The sequence below is a fragment of the Brienomyrus brachyistius genome, chromosome 6 (genome assembly GCF_023856365.1).
Source record: "Brienomyrus brachyistius isolate T26 chromosome 6, BBRACH_0.4, whole genome shotgun sequence".
NCBI lineage: Eukaryota > Metazoa > Chordata > Actinopteri > Osteoglossiformes > Mormyridae > Brienomyrus > Brienomyrus brachyistius.
Genome location: NC_064538.1, coordinates 17,786,667 through 17,805,690, shown reverse-complemented (window position 1 = coordinate 17,805,690; position 19,024 = coordinate 17,786,667). Strand labels below are relative to the sequence as shown.

Genomic DNA, 19,024 nt, shown 5'->3' with positions numbered 1-19,024 from the left:
ATTGCACTCTTGCACAACTTGCCTAATTTGCACAACATAACTTACTCACTTTACTTACCCTGCACATTCAATCACATTCAGATATTTATATGTATATAGGTATCGTGTAAAAATTACTGCCCCTCTCACTGTCATTGTGGTCTGTCTTGTGTGTTGTTTGTGTTTTAGGTTGCACTCATGGTCTTAGAGAACGATATTTTGCCTCACTGTATACTCTATTGTGTATTGTTTAGGATGACAATAAAGCTCTACTTACTTACTTACTTAGAAGCAGGACCCACTTCTGTCTTTTTTATTTGGGTAACTCGATATTTATATTGCATATGTAGTCTGTCTACAGCCCACTTAGGGGAAGGTGGCACATGGTCTTGTATGTCTGCAGCTTAGTTGTGGTTCTGACACACTGCGGGTTTTGAAATCAGCACAGAGTGTGCTTCCCCTCCCCCCCCACCCAATAAGACGGCCTGCGCATCACATTATAAAAGATGGATGATACAGATATAAACAGTAATAATAACAAATCATCAAGTTCCTGGATGGGATACAAGTCAAGACAGTCACTCTCATTATAAGGTAAGTGTTGAGACACGACTTCATGTAAACTCTAAGAGGAAAAGCCACACGGAGACTGAGATGTGCAACAGGAAGTGAGGTCACAGTCCAGGATGTGTGAGACCACAGTGCACCGTGTTTTGCTGTTCATTTCACATAAGCCTCTGAATGGTGCAGCCATTTAATCCTAAATTTGACTATCTAAAAAAAAAAATGCATATACATGCATTTTACTTCACTTTGTTACATCAAGGGTCAACATTACTGCAAGGATGTGTCTGTACGTGTTTCTGTAGGTTATTTTCTAAAAGGATAGGCATGGATCAATAAGATACCGTGGTTTTCATGTTGTAGAAAGAACTGAAACTTGTGAAAAAGCTCAAAGCTTCAGCCCCCCTGTAGTTACACCCCCTGAAGCCCCCTGAAAAGGCTTCAGTACACTCAATACCCTCATGCAGAAATATTACAGGAGCTCAGACTGGGACCCTTGCATACCTTCCTGTTCTGTCCAGAAGGAAGGAAATTGGTGGAATGGCCTCCTCTCGTTTGTAAACTTCTTATGTTCTTATGGAAATGTCTTTTTTACAGTTTGGTGCTAATTTTGTCCTGTGGGCTTTTGGTTTCATTCATAGGAAGTGGTTTCTAAAAACTAGTCTGCCTTGCCAGTCTGCCTGCTGCAGGGTGTGATATTACAATGGAATTTACACAGACCTGCTTCATCCACATCTTCCTCGCGTTCCTCATCAAATTAACAGGTAATTTTCGTGTTGTGTTCTTCCCATGATAAAATTTGGATTTGTAGTGTATCCACTTAATAAAACAGTGAACTAGTATATAATCTGCTTCCTAGCTCTCCATTACTGTATCTGTATTACTGGCTCATTCTTACTGTAGCTCATTCATCCTGTTAGCAAGTTGTTTACAGTTATATTCCTATAATTATTTTATAGCAAGTTTTTTTTTATAAACAGAGCTAAAGAACTTACATATTACAGGAAGTGAGACATTTGACTTGATAGAATAAAAACAAAGTGTATCCACTTAATCAAACAGTGCACTGGTTTTTAATGTGCATCCTAGCTCTCCATTACTGTCTCAGTCTTACATTTTAGGAATGTAATCTTCTATCAAGTTCTTTCCTGTACTTCTTTAATAGCAAATTATTTTTTGATGTACAGCGATACAGAACTTACATATTACATTAAGTGTGATAATCGAACTGAAAAAAACACTGAAAATGAACTGAGGAAACTTATCAGAGCAAAAAGATCCCAGCAGCCTGTTGGATTTCGGAGTCATAACTGTAGAGCTACTTCAGGGTTGTGTGCTGCTTTTGGCGGTTTTTTTAATCTTTGCTTAACCTTGACTGTATTGAGCTTTAAATGATTACTTATGTCCTCTGCATGGTCACTGCACTGCATATAAATCTTCCGTATCATATTTCAAACAGCTGTGGTTCTCTTTATTCACACAGGTGCTGAGGGCATCGTCACCATCAAAGCAAACAAAGGGCAGAAGATCCTTCTCCCCTGCAACGTATCTGAGGACAGTCTTAATAAAACATATACTGTCAACTGGAGGAAGAATGGAACCTCTCCAGCCCTCTGTTATTACCGCGTGTCACAAAATGGTGCCACAAAAAACTGGAAGTGTGGATCCCGTTATGTGACTGAAGGACGACCTCCGCGACTTTACTTAACAAATGTCAGCTTCAGTGACTCTGGGGTCTACAACTGCTCTGTGGAAAGACAAATTCCCCCACCAAACAAGGAGAAAATCTATTTGGTGGATCTTCTAGTTGGAGGTAATTATGTATTTTCAGACGCTGCATGACCAGTTTTTGTTAACAATAGTAAATGTTCGAGCTTAGACACAATAATAAGCAATAATATGTCATTATGTAACATTCAACCAAAATGTGCTGAACTGAGAACTTAATGGAGAAATGTACATGTGTGATTAGCATGTGAAGTGAGAGACACGCATGTGAAGAAAGCTTCAGCTGTATTTGCATGACCTTCTTCAGGAAAATGTCACTGTTCTGTCCTTATACACCCAGCTGACTGCTAAAGTAATTATATTGGTTATAAAATCCATAGACTCCCTCTCACGCCCGTCACACTGTCCCTCTGTTCTGTGGGTATCTCTCATATTAATACTGAGATATACTGTGAGTGACATATTGGTTATAAAATCCATAGACTCCCTCTCACGCCTGTCACACTGTCCCTCTGTTCTGTGGGTATCTCTCATATTAATACTGAGATATACTGTGAGTGACATATTGGTTATAAAATCCATAGACTCCCTCTCACGCCCGTCACACAGTCTATCTGTTCTGTAGATGCAGCTCGTCCCACAGTGTCTGTGTCCCGGGTGGAGGGGCCCAGTGGGAACCCGGCGCTGCTCTGCTCCGTTCGGGACTTTTACCCAGAGAGCATAGAGCAGGACTGGCTCCGGGACGGACTCCCACTGAACGTGACCCCTGACAGACGCAGCACAGTCAACCCAGACGGCTCCTACTCCCTCGACTCCTACTTGTCTCTGACACCAGCACATGCTGAGGATGTGCTCTGTTCCTGCTGGGTCAATCACTCCTCTCTGGACCTGCCTCTCAACTACACTTTTCAGTGTAAAGAACACAAAACAGGTCCTCATTAGATTACTATCCTATCACCAAGACACATACTGTATATAAAGCTATGCAATAAACATATATATTATTTGAATTTTAATTTTGATTTTCTGTACAATTCAATTAGATTTTTTATTCTACACATTAAGGCTTTCATTATTTCATTGCAGCTGGAGTGGCGGTTCCTATACTTTGCGGAATATTTTGCGTGATGATCATTTTCCTTGTTTTTATACTGTTTAAGAAATTCAGTAAGTTTTTATTCTTTCTTGTTTTTATAATGTATAATGAATTATGCCTACAATAGCCCTAATACAGAACTTCCTGGGATAGACTCTATGATCAAATTTAAATTTGGCAAAGAAATGGTCAAAATTGTTCTTGCTGGAAGATGAGTGTCTTTTTTATTTAATTTTTTTTCAGAAGCAGTCCTCCGTTGCTCTTCTGGATCCATCCACACACCGCCCAACAACGTCCAGGAGTCACTGAGCAATTCCATTTATTCAAACCTTTGGGAGCACCAAGCAAATGCAACATATAATACTTGACTTAAAATCAAGTCTTAAAAAAGCAAAACCTGTTAAGGCCCCAGGTGTAATTGGTTACATATTTACTATATATACTCCATTCTAGTAACTTATGGCCAAAAGTTAGTAATACAAACATTGTGGGTTCAAGGCCCAAAGAGTACACCCAAATTATAACCTTTCTCTCTACTATAAGTGGCTCAAGATATATGAGCTAAAAAATATTACTTCATATTTTTCCCACATATAGTGTCACATAAATGTAAATTTGTAAAGCATAAATTTAATATTCACACAATATCTAGACATTGGTTAGTTTAATTTTGGTTAAGAGTGAAATTCATACTAACATACATTTGTAACCGTTACCACAACATCTTATTGTAGTGCATTGAGTTCTTCATGCAGGCTGCCTGCTTTAACATCCATACTCCACCATCTGTCGCTGTTTAATGAATCGAAACATAAACACTTTTCCAGACACACTGAGAACGACATATCGTGCGCTTCATTGGGACTGGGGTCCCGCGGGACGGAAATCTCGCGGGAATGGGCGGTTTTAAGGTTGCCGCGGGCGGGAGCGGGCGGCTAAAATTAGACAGCGGGTCCCAAGATTTTTGGCAGGATGGAGAATGTAATTGATGTCATTTATTTTGTGTTATATATTCGTGTTTATTCTGAGCCATTGTATTAAATTGTGATGTTCAGCTAGTTTAAATGTATTTCATTGAAATAAGATTCAGGGTTCTCTTCTGTTTTTAAGCTGCTTTTGTCTTGTTTACAATAATGTGATATTTAAACATTTGTTGTATAGATTTTTTTTTTTAATTACTGTGCAGATATTTGCACATAGTTGCTAAATATCCCGTGGGAGTGAATGATGTGCAAGTGTGCCCTGCGATGGGCTGGCCCCCCATCCTGGGTTATTTCCTGCCTCGTGCCCATTGCTTCCGGGATAGGCTCCGGACCCCCTGCGACCCAGTAGGATAAGCGGTTTGGAAAATGGATGGATATTTGCACATAGTTGCTAAATATCCCGTGGGAGTGAATGGTGTGCAAGTGTGCCCTGCGATGGGCTGGCCCCCCATCCTGGGTTATTCCCTGCCTCGTGCCCATTGCTTCTGGGAGAGGCTCCGGACCCCCCCGCGACTCAGTAGGATAAGCGGTTTGGAAAATGGATGGATGGATATTTGCACATCTGATTAGTTTTTGGGCTCAGTTTAAATTTATTTGCTATTCAAAGTTGAGAGATTTTTGTTGAATTTGTTTTATTTATTTAGTTCTTGTTCTATTGAAAGAAAACATTTAATGCGTATAAACTTATTTCATCATACATTATATCCGTTAATGGATCTGCGGGTGCGGGCGGGATTAGACAGAAATATTGCGGGAGTGGGCGGTAATGGTAATAAATTCATCGGGAGCGGGATTAAAAAAAATATGCCCGCGCTGTGCTCTACTTCATGTCACGATCGGCGCCGATCAAGCGGGTGATCGCTCGGGCAGGCGAGCAAGGAGCAGGCAGACAGGTGGAATACGGGGAAATACTGGGGATTTATTGGCGAAACATAGATCGGAAGCACGGACATCGACAAACATCAATGACGGTTAAGGGACACAGGCAAGACTTGGACTCAGTGTTGCCAACTATTTTCCATGGAAAGTAGGTAAAGTCTGCTCGAAAAGTCGCCAAATGTCGCTAGATGACGTCATGCGTATATTTGCATATTGATGATGTAATTACGTCATATTTGCATTCTGCGTGTTTTCCCTAATCCTTCCTCACGTGTCCAATATAGAATTTATCAATTACGTTACATATTTTCTGTCAGACACAACGGAACTTATTAAAAAGCAGTTACTTCCTCTGCAATGAAATAAGAAGAAAAAATAAATAAAAAATAAGAAACGGTCAAATTAAACAGTTATATTTCAAGCAAAGGAGAAGCAGGTAAGTGATTGGTCCGTGGCAACATCGATTGCACATGCGCAGCTCATTCACATCTATGTCAGCTGCCGTGCGGTCACGGGTATATGCTCCTTTCAGCCGGAGCTAACGCTCACTGATCAGAGCAGACACAGGGAGATGAGTAACTGTACCGGGAAAGCAAGACCTCGCGCTTACAGGACAGTACTGGCGACATTTGGAAAGTTGCTAAGGTTTGTCCAGAAGTCGCTAGATTTGTCGCTAGGCGCTTTTTTTGGGGGAAAAAAGTCGCTAAATCTAGCGACAAAGTCGTTAAGTTGGCAACACTGCTTGGACTCAAATAGACAGGACAGATCAAAATAACTAGACACAGCTGGGTACGATCAGGGAAGCACACGTGGATAATCAGGGGGGCGTGGCACACATGATTATCGTACGAGCTGGGCGTGACACTTCACATCTCCACAGTTTTTGATTTATGCCAATTCGCTTCCTCTGGAACTTGCTGATGTTTCCTGAAGGTGATGTCGCTCATAATGCAGTGGATAAGGTTCCGAAATGCCGCCCTCTTGGTAAAATGCTGTGGAGAGCACAGACAGTGGTCAGCTGAGCAGTGCAAAGATGTCATGTGACCAGAGGAGTCATCCTTCTTCCTGTTCATATTATGTAAACAGAAACATGTGCAGTACATACTGAAAGCAACCCAGATTCCTGAGGGCTTGTTTTCTTGCGTCAATCATGTTGTACTGTTCATCCTTATAGGTTACACCAACTCTACACATTATAGGACGAGAGGTAAACAGCAGTGGTACCAATTCATCATGTCATAATTTTCACCCAGCAGCAAGCATTTCTGTCCAGATGGGATTGCAATCTTCCAGGATGGCCACACTGCCAAATCCACATCCAACAGTGGTATCTAAAGAGGATGTAAGCTTCCTGTTATATTCAGGAGAGCTCAGCACTGTTCACCAGCGAACAAATCAGATTTGCAGAGCAGTATCTCAAGCAGTGTTTTCCACCACTCAAACACCATGGACCAAACACTTCTATCATTCATGCCTAGTGCATAGAAGTAATTCCATTTAATTTTCATTTCTGTATTGGGCGCTTGTATCCAAACTAACATATAATTGAGAAAGCAGGCTCAGTCAGTCCCGGAAGTGACTTATGTTTACACTGAATGACCAGTGCACAGAGTAATGTGATTGTTATGGTTTTATTTTTCTTAGGAAGCTGCGTAGATGTTTTGGTTCTGTAAAATAGTGTCATGAATTTAAACAAATCCTATAACCAAAAACAGGCTGCAGGTAACATGTTTCATTTTGTTATCTCATGTATCCATCCATCCATCCATTTTCCAAACCACTTATCCCCTGGCTCGCGGGGGTCCGGAGCCTATCCCGGAAGCTATGGGCACAAGGCAGGGAACAGCAATACCAACAACAATAATATTAATAATAATAAACAGCATAAAGTTACCTGCCTGCATATACCCTTTTAATCCACAAGTCCATCCATTTTGTATATCTGCTTATACACGTTCAGGGTTGCAGCCAGTCAGAAATTTGCCCTCAGAAGCACAGGGAAGAAGGGAGGGGACACCCAGCGTGGGATGCGAGTCAAAGAGTCAGTGACATCATAGGGAAATTTAGAGACATCATCTTTCTGTGTACACTGGGGATGTTTCTCAATATGCATACTTGACTGTGATGGTGTTCTTGTTTACCCATTTGACATCATCTTCCATTGCTGAAGACCTGTTCCAATACTCAAGAATAGAAGTACAGAGGACGGTAAAAATCCCCGAATGTCATTCTTGCCTCGCTCCAACCTTCAAGAATACATTGATTGCATCCTTGTCGAACGAGACCAATCCCATGATTAACTTAATTATCATTCTTTTGGAGGCAATTTAGCAAGACCGTTCTTGCCAAGACCACAAGTACGATCTTTGCGCTCCTGGTATTGAAAAACATTCTGTGTTTTTCAACACAGAAGACTCAGTACACTCAATACACTCACGCAGAAATAATACAGATACTCAGAGTGAGATCCTCACATGCTTTCCTGTTATGTGTAGGAGGAAGGAAATAAAATAACTATTGCTGTTTTTAGAATTTAGTGGTAATTGGTCCCGTGGGCATTTAGTTTCATTCACAGGAAACTGTTAAGACTAGAGCTCCTCAATCTGCCTGCTGCAGGGTGTGATATTACAATGGAATTTACACAGACCTGCTTCATCCACATCTTCCTCGCGTTCCTCATCATATTAACAGGTAATTTTCGTGTTGTGTTCTTCCCATGATAAATTTGGATTTGTAGTGTATCCACTTAATCAAACAGTGAACTAGTATATAATCTGCTTCCTAGCTCTCCATTACTGTCTCTGTATTACTAGCTTATTCTTACATTTTAGGAATGTAATCTGTAAATTTTTCCTATACTACTTTAATAGCAAATTATTTTTTGATGTACAGCGGTAGAGAACTTACATATTACATTAAGTGTGACAATCGAACTGAAAAAAACACTGAAAATGAACTGAGGAAACTTATCAGAGCAAAAAGATCCCAGCAGCCTGTTGGATTTCGGAGTCATAACTGTAGAGCTACATCAGGGTTGTGTGCTGCTTTTGATGGTTTTTTTAAATCTTTGCTTAACCTTGACTGTATTGAGCTTTAAATGATTACTTATGTCCTCTGCATAGTCACTGCACTGTATATAAATCTTCCATATTATATTTCAAACAGCTGTGGTTCTCTTTATTCACACAGATGCTGAGGGCATCATCACCATCAAAGCAAACAAAGGGCAGAAGATCCTTCTCCCCTGCAACGTATCTGAGGACAGTCTTAATAAAACATATACTGTCAACTGGAGGAAGAATGGAACCTCTCCAGCCCTCTGTTATTACCGTGTGTCACACAATAACATAAGAGACAGGAAGTGTGGATCCCGTTATGTGACTGAAGGACAACCTCCGCGACTTTACTTAACAAATGTCAGCTTCAGTGACTCTGGGGTCTACAACTGCTTTGTGGCAAGACAAATTCCGCCACCAGTCAAGGAGAAATTCTATTTGGTGGATCTTCTAGTTGGAGGTAATTATGTCTTTTCAGACGCTGCATGACCAGTCTTTGTTAACAACAGTAAATGATCGAGCTTAGACACAATAATAAGCAATAATATGTCATTATGTAACATTCAACCAAAATGTGCTGAACTGGCCACTTAATGGAGAAATGTACATGTGTGATTAGCATGTGAAGTGAGAGACACGCATGTGAAGAAAGCTTCAGCTGTATTTGCATGACCTTCTTCAGGAAAATGTCACTGTTCTGTCCTTATACACCCAGCTGACTGCTAAAGTAATTATATTGATTATAAAATCCATAGACTGCCTTTCACACAGTCTATCTGTTCTGTAGATGCAGCTCGTCCCACGGTGTCTGTGTCCCGGGTGGAGGGGCCCAGTGGGAACCCGGCGCTGCTCTGCTCCGTTCGGAACTTTTACCCAGAGAGCATAGAGCAGGACTGGCTCCGGGACGGACTCCCACTGAACGTGACCCCTGACAGACGCAGCACAGTCAACCCAGACGGCTCCTACTCCCTCGACTCCTACTTGTCTCTGACACCAGCACATGCTGAGGATGTGCTCTGTTCCTGCTGGGTCAATCACTCCTCTCTGGACCTGCCTCTCAACTACACTTTTCAGTGTAAAGAACACAAAACAGGTGCTCATTAGATTACTATCCTATCACCATGATACACATATAAAGCTATGCAATGAACATAAAATATTGTCCTTTTTTGCATTCTACAGAATAATATTTATGTTATTTCATTGCAGTTGGAGTTGCTGTTCCAATATTTTTGGGAGCATTTTGTGTGATAATCATTTTCCTTGTTTTTCTACTACATAAGAAATTCAGTAAGTTTTAAATTTTTCTTTCATGTACAATTGAATGAATTATACCTCTATATAATATACCTAATACGATGCTTCATGGGATCGTCTCTAGGACTGAAGGTTAATTGAAGAAGAGGTAATCAGTGTTGTTCTTACTCTAAGACAGGGGTCTCAAACTCTGGTCCTGGAGCGCTGGAGCCCTGCACAGTGTTTGGTTTACCCTCATTTAACACACCTGATTCAACTCCTTGTGCTAATTACCACACAGTTCCTGAGCTGAATCATTTGTGGTAGAAGAGGGAAAGAACTAAGCTACACAGGGCTCCGGCCATCCAGGACTGGATTTTGAGACCTGCTCTAAGATGAATGACTTTGTTTTCTTTTTAGAAGTCCACTGTTGCTCTTTTGGGTCCAACCACACAGCTCCTTCTGACGTCCAGGAGTCACGAAGAAATACAGCTTATTACAAGCTTAGGAACTAGTAGCTAAAGACAACACAGATTGACTTTTTCAAACCCTTAAGAAAGAGGACCCAAAAATCTTAAGTTACAAGACCCTCACACGTCAACGATTGTGTACTTCCCGCAAGAATGCCCCTTATTTGAAAAGGAAGGCTTTATTCCTTGAAGCGCAATTGTTCTGTACTATGAGTACATTTATATGAAGCAGTATTTTGGACATCCAAAACATGAATATTTTATCGTTAGACATCCTCAGATCATTGTTCATCACCTAGTCACCATTGAAAGACTTAACGATAAACGGCGAAATACTTAATTCCTGCTTAGTTGTTTTAATTCACCTTTATATATAACCTCCGATATAACCTAATCGGAGACTTTTTTCTTATAAAAATGTAAACTTTAATATATTAAGCAGTAATTATATTACCTCACTATATCTCTTTCAATAAATTCTGAACTGTTGAACTAATCGTTGGCGTGAAGTGTATTTTTTATGCTTTACAGCGGAACGATTTCATCTGGAAGACTTCCCTCCGAGCACATTTCTGTCCTGGACCAAATTAGATTGTTTTTAGTTTAATTCTCTTAAATTTATTATGGTATTTTAATTGCATTTTATGCATAATTATGTATATACGTGCTATAAAAATCCTATAAAAGCTGCAATATGTCTTTCTTCAGTCAAAGTAATGATTTTATTTCTTAATGCCTTACCGGAACCACTGCTACGATCGAAGCATTGTTACGTCGGAAGGTATTTCATGAAGCTCATTTCACGAGGACCGCTGTTTTTGGAAGAAGTTTATTTAATAAATATTTATGCGTAAATACAAAAAAGAGGAAAGTGGTGGTATGTCGTACTCATTTGGAGTGGTTGTGTTCGTCCTAGATACAAATTACAGCGCAGCAACTGGTTATGATTTTTTGTCTAGCTGTGGCGAAAATGGCTAACTAGCTAGGTGTGTGGCTGTAGTGGGACTAATGTATCCCTTCTATTCCAGTACCTGTATGAATTTGATTTTTTTTTTTTACAAATCTGATAAGTATTTCGGTCCAGATGATATGATTACCGTTTGTGTTTGTCATCTATTGTCTGCATCTGTCTAGTTCATTGTTATTAAATAGTATAATCAGTGCCGCCTCTGCAAAGTTGAAATCTTGTAATTGAAATCATGTAAATGATCTCGTAATTGAATTCATCATTTATGGAATATGTCACGTGCAGTAATTGTACCAATGTCATTTACGCTATTCTCCCTGTATTGCTTTTAGATTTCTTGTTAGCCAACTTGTCAGCCATGATGTCCCATGGATTTAAAAGCAGTAAACAAGACTTCACATTTGGACCCTGGAGAGTTACCGCCGCGAAAACCCACATAATGAAATCTAAAGACATTGAACGGTAAAAACGAGGGGAAAAGTTAACTTGTGTTACTGATTTCCTGTTCAAAAATAATGATTTCCAACTCTCCCTTTACGGGTTCCGTATGTTTGCTTTTGGGACATTATGGTGATGAATTTATGCCTAAAGTAGTCGTACGTTAAAAATGAATTGCAAATCTGAAAACATATTAGTATATCTACGTTGATCTGTAGACAAAGAATTTGCAAGTACACTTATACTGTAACATTTACAACAACACATTCCGTTCGCACTGCACGTGTGGCACACTAGGCTTACAGATTCTCGTTTTACGAGAGTTATTTGGAGAGTTTGTAGCCGGTAATGTGTAATCGATTCATAGGCGTAGGTTCATAAATTTACATCTAAAGTAACAGTAATTAAATGTCATCACGATTTCGTAATTTTATGAAACACAAATCCATATTCAGGATTGCAGCATGTGTACCTATGCCTGTCGCCTAAGTTTCAAGAGTAAAATCTTCATTTACATTTACTAGTCGCAATTTACGATCTCACGAGTTTATGGTGTTCAAGTTGCGATTACAGTCACAGTTTATGCATTTTCAACTATAGTATTAACTAGACGAATCACTAGTTACGCTGGGAAAGTTACGTTGCCAGTGGATTTTAACAAAGAAAAACTCACTTTGATTTCGGATTTGCAGTTAATTTTTTTGATGTGCGATTGGTTTAAACATAGACCTATCGCGCTAATATGTGGTTAAAAGCGCTTAATTAACCTTTCTACACCTTAATTGCAGCTTAGCGGATGAGATGCATATGCCCTCTCTGCCCGAGATGCTGTTTGGCGACAACGTGCTGCGCATTCAGCACACAGATGGTTTTGGTATCGAGTTCAATGCCATTGATGCCCTCAAGCGCGTGAACAACATGGAGGATTCCGTGAAAGTAGCCTGTGCCCAGGAGTGGCAAGAGAGCAGGTAGGAGAAGGGAGGTGCTACTAAACCCACACTGTCAGCCAAAAAGTGATTTGACCAAGTGAGAATCTGCAAATCCACCAGAATGATGGGGGCTAAACTAATCAGTGACTAATTGCGTGCAAGTCCCTCCCTCACCTGGTGTAATCATATTTTCCCCTTTGCTAGTGACAGGCCAGTGTAATAGTATTTTACCATAGCTGTAAATGTATACACTGCTGAATGGTAACCTCTCTTATCGTGCACCTAGTATTCACTCCTTTCTTTTATGCATATTGTATGTATTCTTTTTCTGTGTTTTGCCGTAGTTCTTATTTCTCCATTGTCATGGTGCCTTCAACAGTAACAAGCTGTGCCAGCAAATATTTCCGTTAGCCTAAGTCACGGGACATTAAAGGTTCTGATTATTATTTCTCAATTGTGAACTTAAAGAGCGGACTCTGAACATTCCAAAGAAGTGGTGAAACGGTATGACTGGACCTACACTACTGATTACAGAGGCACCTTGCTGGGGGATGAGTTGAAGATAAAGGTGAGATCGTCTCCCCGTCAGCCGAACCAGTCAGGAGCCTCGATCGCACACAGAAACGCATGATGTTACCGCAAGAAAAATCACCGGGATTAAATGCGTCTCCCGTCTGCGTCCTGCCCCCCCCGCCCCCCCCAGGTGACGCCCACCACAGAGCGTATCGACATGGAGAAGCTGAAAGCCCGTGAACAGATCATGTTCTTCGAGGAGGTTCTGCTGTTCGAGGATGAGCTGCATGACCACGGCGTCTCCATGATCAGTGTGAAGATCGTGAGTCGCCCGGAGACCTGCCCTCCCTGCCGCCTCCATTAGCCACAGGTTCTCTCTTACAGCGGAGGCATTTTGGGTCTCAAAAAACTAACATTAACATTCAAGTTTTATTTGTCGCTTAGACAAGCGTACACTGTACATGTCAGTAGATGAATGCCTTTTCCACCTGCTTCCAGGATTGTGCTAAAAAAATTATCAGTAGAATAATAATAATTAGTATTGTTATTCAATTAGTGCCTTTTTCACACTCAAGGATGCTTTACAAGTATGGGATGGTGATGCTTTATTGACCTGTGTGGGGAAGCTCTCTCTTCACATGTCCCATCTTACTTTCCATGAGACACACAGACACATATCCAGATGAGAACAAGCTTAGGGGTCCCAGCACAGGGTCAGTCAGCGTGCAGCCCCTGGAGGTGGGAGTTAAAGGCCGTGCTCAGGGGCTAAATGTGAACTTAACTTAAGCGTGAACAGGGGCGTTATTCACTCCGACATTCAAAGCGGTGGCCACTTGATCATGGACACAAGAAAAAAAAAATAATGATCAGTGTTGATACACCACAGCACACCAACGAAATGTGTCCTCTGCATTTACCCCATATGTGACATCGTGCCATAGCAGGGGGCAGCTAATTCAGCACCTGGGGAGCAGTGCTTGGGGGTGATACCTTGTTCAGGGTACCTCAGTGGTGCCTTGCTGGTCGGGGATTCAAACCATCAATCTTTCAATTACAAGTATGCTTCCCTAACCAGTAAGCCACCACTGCCCACTGAGAGAAACATTATATAAAAAGATACACTGAAATAGCAATACGTATGACAATAGAAATAAAAACAATGACAACACAATGAAATAAAAAGCAACGATATTAATAACTGTATTTTTTGTATTTAGCTAAGATGGTTTACATCGGGAAGATGTAAAATGAGAAGTCAGGAGTAAAGAGCATAAAATGTACTTACAGAGCAAGTATGAGATTACAGGTCACACAAAACAGTTACAATGCAACTGGTAACAGATACTGCTACAGTAAGGAGTTCCAGAGAAGCAAATGCGTTTTGGGCCCCTTATAAGTTGAAAATATTTAACGTGGCGATAAATCATGATTCAGGAAGGGTCTGGTGGCATTTTTGCCTGTTTCTTTAACCTACAGTAAATATTGTATGTATAGTTTCACAAGCGTCCCAGGTGTTTCCAACAGTTCTGGAACCAGCTGATTGGAGCTGATGGTGTCTTTCTATCCTTCTTGGCAAAGAGAGTGATGCCCACAAGTTTCTTTGTGTTGCTGCGGTTCTTCCTGCGAGTGGATGGAGTTCTGATCCGCATCAATGACACACGAGTCTATCACGAGGTGGGTACCGCAGGCAAAGCCACACTTGTGTGTGTGTGTGTCTGTGTGTGTGTGTGTGTGTGTGTGTGTGTGTGCACTGAAAAATATATCCAGTGACATGCATTTCAGACTCAGCATTACTTGCATCTCTTATTTTGTTTCAAATGCATCAGATTTTTTTCCCCACCAAAGTTCTGTGCACACTTCACAAAATGGGGCAGACTTAATGTGTTTCAGATAAAATAGAATAATAATAAAAATAATATTATTATATTAATAATAATTTTTAATGACTGACTTCTTATAAATCGGGGTAATGGTATTTTAATGCATTCTTATTTCGCTTTCAGGCTGGTAGGAATTACATGTTGAGAGAATTCAGCACCCGGGAAAGCAAAGTTTCTGCACTGCGGGTAAGACGTGGAATCCTTACATTACTGTTAGTGCGTCTGTTTGCCTAGTTGATGCTTTTATCCAGAATAGTTTAGATTTTTAAGAACATAAGAACATAAATTTACAAACTAGAGGAGCCCATTCGACCCATCAAGCTCTTTTGCAGAGAACTTGACTAATAGCCCAGAGTTGGTAAAATCTAATCTAGCTCTGACTTAAAAGAACCCAGGGTTTTAGCTTGCGCTACACTGGCAGGAAGGCTATTCCATACACGCTGTGTAAAGAAGTGCTTCCTCAAATTCGTTTTAAAATGTTCTCCCGCTAATTTATGGTGACCAATCCTGCACACAATATTCTAGGTGGGGTCTTACCAAGGAATTATATAATCGTAGCATCACCTCCCTTGATTTAAACTCCACACAGCTAAAGATGTAACCCAACATCCTATTGGTTTTTTTTATTGCTTCCCCACACTGGCAAGAGTGGGATATGGAAGCATCAACATACACAACAAAGTCTTTCTCTTAACAGTTACCTTTATTTCCGTGGAACCCATAAAATATCTGTACTTTATATTTCTGCTCCCGGCATGGATTACCTTACATTTATCTATATTAAATTTCATCTGTCAGGTATCAGGTATCTTTTAAAACTATAGGTAAGATGCCATCAGGGCCCTGCAAATTATTTTGATCTTAGCTAGGCTTAGTACCACATCAGCCTCAGTTATACATATATTGGTCATAGACAACGCTGTATTCATACTAAAAGGTGGTAAGTTACTCGTGTTCTCTACTGTGAACACCCATGTAAAATAATCATTAAACTCATTGACTTTATCAATTGCATTTTCAATTATAAGGCCTTTACTATCCTGTAAATTATTAATTTCAGCTTTTAGAGCTCTTTTTGAGTTAAAATATTGGAAGGAACTTTTATTGCCATCTTTAGCCTCCAATGCAATCTTTCTTTCTATATTCCTCTTGGAGTATCTAATGTTATTTTTTAACTCGACCTTAAGAGTTAGATACTCCTGCTTTATTTTGAAATCATTAATTAATTTCCATTTGTGGAAGAGAGCCCTTTTCCTCCTGACTTTATTCTTAATTTCCTTAGTAAACCACCTTGGCTGTAGTTTCCTAGATTTAGTTTTTTAGTTTTTAAACAGCAGGTGTTTTTTCCAGTGCTGTACATTTGATCACATTACATAATGTGAATTGCATGTATTGAAATGTATCTTTTTAGGAGCAGTGTGTGGGTCTGCAGGTTAGCATTCTGAGCATGTGATCAGAAGGTCACTGGTTCAAATCCCATGCTCAGCGGGGTGATGTCACTGTTGGGTCCCTGAGCAAGGCTCTTAATTCAAGTTGCTTCAGGGACCGTCTAACCCTGCTTTCTCAAAAAAAATTACATCACTTAGCATAAAAGTCTCTGCTAGATAAAATAAATGTAAATTAAATGTAAGACACATGGAAGTAAGCTGTATAAATGAAAATACCGTATGTGATATAGACGCTTGCTTTGCTCATGCGATGGTGACGATGTCACTGCGGGAGAATCAGACATGGGGTGGCTCTTTGATGTCCTCCACTTTGCTTCTTGCTCCTCCTGCAGCACGTGCCCCCAGCCCTGTACACCGACCCAAACGAGATCGCTCAGCACCTCCCGCTGCGGCTCACCGAGTGCGAGAAGCTTGAGATGCCCGAGCTGAACCTGCCGTCGAGTTCCACCGACATGCAGCAGTGAGCAAGAGAGACCCAGCCGGACACCGGAATCCCTCTGGCTCCAGTCGGACTCTGGCGTGGGGATGGAGGATAGAGGCTAACCCTTCCCTCCCACAGAAACCCAGATCTCTCTCTGACGGACGATACGTGCACATTTCCATCAAGCACAAGATCCCCGAAGGCCCGATTTGGCATGATTGAGGGCTCTGTTTAATCGGGGATGGTGTCTTTTTCATGACATAATCTGTCTCATTTCTACATATTTAACTGTCAAGCTTTAAAATGGTGCATATCACATTTTCTTATTTAAAGTCTGTAGAATGGTTTTTGGGCTTATTGTAAATCATAACACCGAGCTTTTCTTTTTTGACACTGAACAGTGGTAGAAATATGCACGATTAACAAGACATACAGGACTGCTTTTATGTAGTAAGCTTGCCAGTATCCCTTGCAGGGCTATGTAAATTAGCTGCCTTTGTATCCGAGCCAGAGATGTAACATTTGTGTATTTTGTTATATATTTAAAAATGAAATGTATAGTTGTGGCTTCATCTTTAGGGGGCTTTCAGAATCAAGGTTGAGTCTTTTTGGATGTGTGAAAATATTACTTTTAAACAAAACTTTAGGTCTCTGTTTTTTTGAACATTTGCATAATATGTATTTAAAACCTTGCAGGAAAAAAACATCCATTTCTCAGCTGATGTCCATCTTGCACCCTGTTGTCCTGACTTTGTATATTGGGATTCTAAATATGTTCTAAATCTGAATCTGATTTTTCGGACAAGTTTTTTTTCGAAGTGTTTCGAGTCTGTAAATAAGGTCTAATTAACTGTGATAAGCCCTCTGACATGAGTTCAATACTCGTTCACACTTTTCTACATGTTTTAAGGCCGTGTTAGCAGCCATACCACCTGCAATTCAAACTAGGTAATCGACCTGAAGTTAAGCAGGTTTGGGCCTAAGGGGAAAACATCTAGAAAAGCCGGGTTGCTGCTGGAAGAGGTGTTAGTGTGGCCAGCAGGTTAGCCCGTCCTGTGGTCAGTGTGGATCCCAGTGCACTGACGGGGACACTGTGGCCAGCAGGTTAGCCCATCCTGTGGTCAGTGTGGATCCCAATGCCCCAGTGCAGTGATGGGGACATTATGCTGTAAAAACAGTGCCATCCTTTGGATGAGACGTAAATCCGAGGTCCTGACTCTGTGTTCATGAAAAAGATCCCTGGGTAGAGGTGGTACCCTGATCTCCTGGCTAAAATTGCCTACTGTGACTCTTTAAAATCTAACCTCGCAAACCAATGTTTCCCAACCCAGTCCTCAGGGATCCCCAGACAGTCCACGTTTTTGCTCCCTCCTAGCCAATCAGGAATACCAAGTACAGGTGTGCTGGGAGCAGAGCGGAAGCAAAAACATGGACTGTCCCAGGGTTCCACGAGGACTGGGTTGGGAAACACTGACACCTAATCATTTCCCATATCTAAATGGTGAATTCTCTCCTTCCCTTCACCACCTTAGCTACTGTGTGGTGAGCCTACTGGTGCAGAACGGCTGCCATCACATTACCCAAGGTGGGTGCTACACAGGGGTAGGGTCACCACCTATTCCGATTTTGCCGGGATTGTCCTATTTTTTTGAGCAATGTTCCCAGAAAATTAATATTCTTTCCCGGTTTCGTGTGAATATGTATATCTAATTTAGGATTTCGTAGTTTCAAATAAAACATCAGTTTGTTTCTTTCTTCCGCTTTTCTTTTTTCTTTCTGTTTATTTTTATACATCCAATCCTGTGTCCGTAAATGGTTAAAATTTTACTTTTTTGCATTAGGCAAATGCAAAAATCTAAAGAAATAGATAAGTAGATAATTTAGTTATCTGTATATCATCTTTGGAGTTGAAAGCATTCATTGAGGGACAGCAGGATCTTCTGTAGGTGAGAATTGTCAGCTTTAGGTTGTCCAAATTCATTAAGTTAAAATTGTTTGTTTATAATGTATTATAATAATGCTTTCACTGCTAAAGGGAGTATACCTTCGGATATATTAGGCATATGTTTTGTAATAGATTATAATTAGACAATATATATTTACTCGTTAAAGAAAAAAAAAACTATTTAGCGTAGAAAGGAACAGCAGCGAAAGGAGCCCGGAGTTTGGACAGATATAGGTAAGAGTGGCAACCTCTGTTGTATTTTGCAAAAATGGTTTAACCCCCCCCCCCCCCCTAAAAAAATGTCTGAGTGTCACAGTTTTTCACAAATCAAAGCTGGCAACCCTACATGGGCGGGGGCGAACCAGGTCCCATTGGTTCTATAAAACATCTGCAATGATGAATTGAAATTCTAAACTGAGTGTACAATTAACATCCTCCATTAATCATTGTAATTTACTGAATGGTGCATCAACTACCAGTCTTTCAACAATG

General features: G+C 40.6%; 3 protein-coding genes across 5 annotated transcripts; all 3 read left to right on the top strand.

Moving 5' to 3' along the window:
* The first annotated feature begins 861 nt into the window (after positions 1-861).
* On the top strand, positions 862-4,079 carry LOC125744945 (hereditary hemochromatosis protein homolog). The gene is made up of 5 exons (XM_049017269.1): positions 862-1,307; positions 2,027-2,356; positions 2,897-3,202; positions 3,358-3,438; positions 3,611-4,079. Exons 1-5 carry the CDS (start codon positions 1,247-1,249, stop codon positions 3,733-3,735), a joined length of 903 nt encoding a protein of 300 aa, XP_048873226.1. The 5' UTR covers positions 862-1,246; the 3' UTR covers positions 3,736-4,079.
* A 3,339-nt stretch (positions 4,080-7,418) lies between these two features.
* LOC125744946 (hereditary hemochromatosis protein homolog) lies at positions 7,419-10,487 on the top strand. Its single transcript, XM_049017270.1, has 6 exons — positions 7,419-7,437; positions 7,846-7,920; positions 8,419-8,745; positions 9,073-9,378; positions 9,495-9,575; positions 9,942-10,487. Exons 2-6 carry the CDS (start codon positions 7,860-7,862, stop codon positions 10,034-10,036), a joined length of 870 nt encoding a protein of 289 aa, XP_048873227.1. The 5' UTR covers positions 7,419-7,437; positions 7,846-7,859; the 3' UTR covers positions 10,037-10,487.
* A 239-nt stretch (positions 10,488-10,726) lies between these two features.
* On the top strand, positions 10,727-18,342 carry tiprl (TIP41, TOR signaling pathway regulator-like (S. cerevisiae)). Of its 3 annotated transcripts, none has more exons than XM_049017740.1 (8): positions 10,727-10,772; positions 11,291-11,420; positions 12,185-12,364; positions 12,794-12,893; positions 13,029-13,160; positions 14,417-14,512; positions 14,842-14,904; positions 16,499-18,342. In XM_049017740.1, the coding sequence occupies exons 2-8, from the start codon at positions 11,317-11,319 to the stop codon at positions 16,628-16,630; spliced, it is 807 nt and encodes a 268-aa protein (XP_048873697.1). In that variant the 5' UTR covers positions 10,727-10,772; positions 11,291-11,316; the 3' UTR covers positions 16,631-18,342. The 3 variants fall into 3 exon arrangements, with proteins under 3 accessions (XP_048873697.1, XP_048873698.1, XP_048873699.1); XM_049017741.1 differs by having other exon boundaries at positions 10,751-10,868; XM_049017742.1 differs by lacking the exon at positions 10,727-10,772 and adding an exon at positions 10,856-10,977.
* The last annotated feature ends 682 nt before the right edge of the window (positions 18,343-19,024 follow it).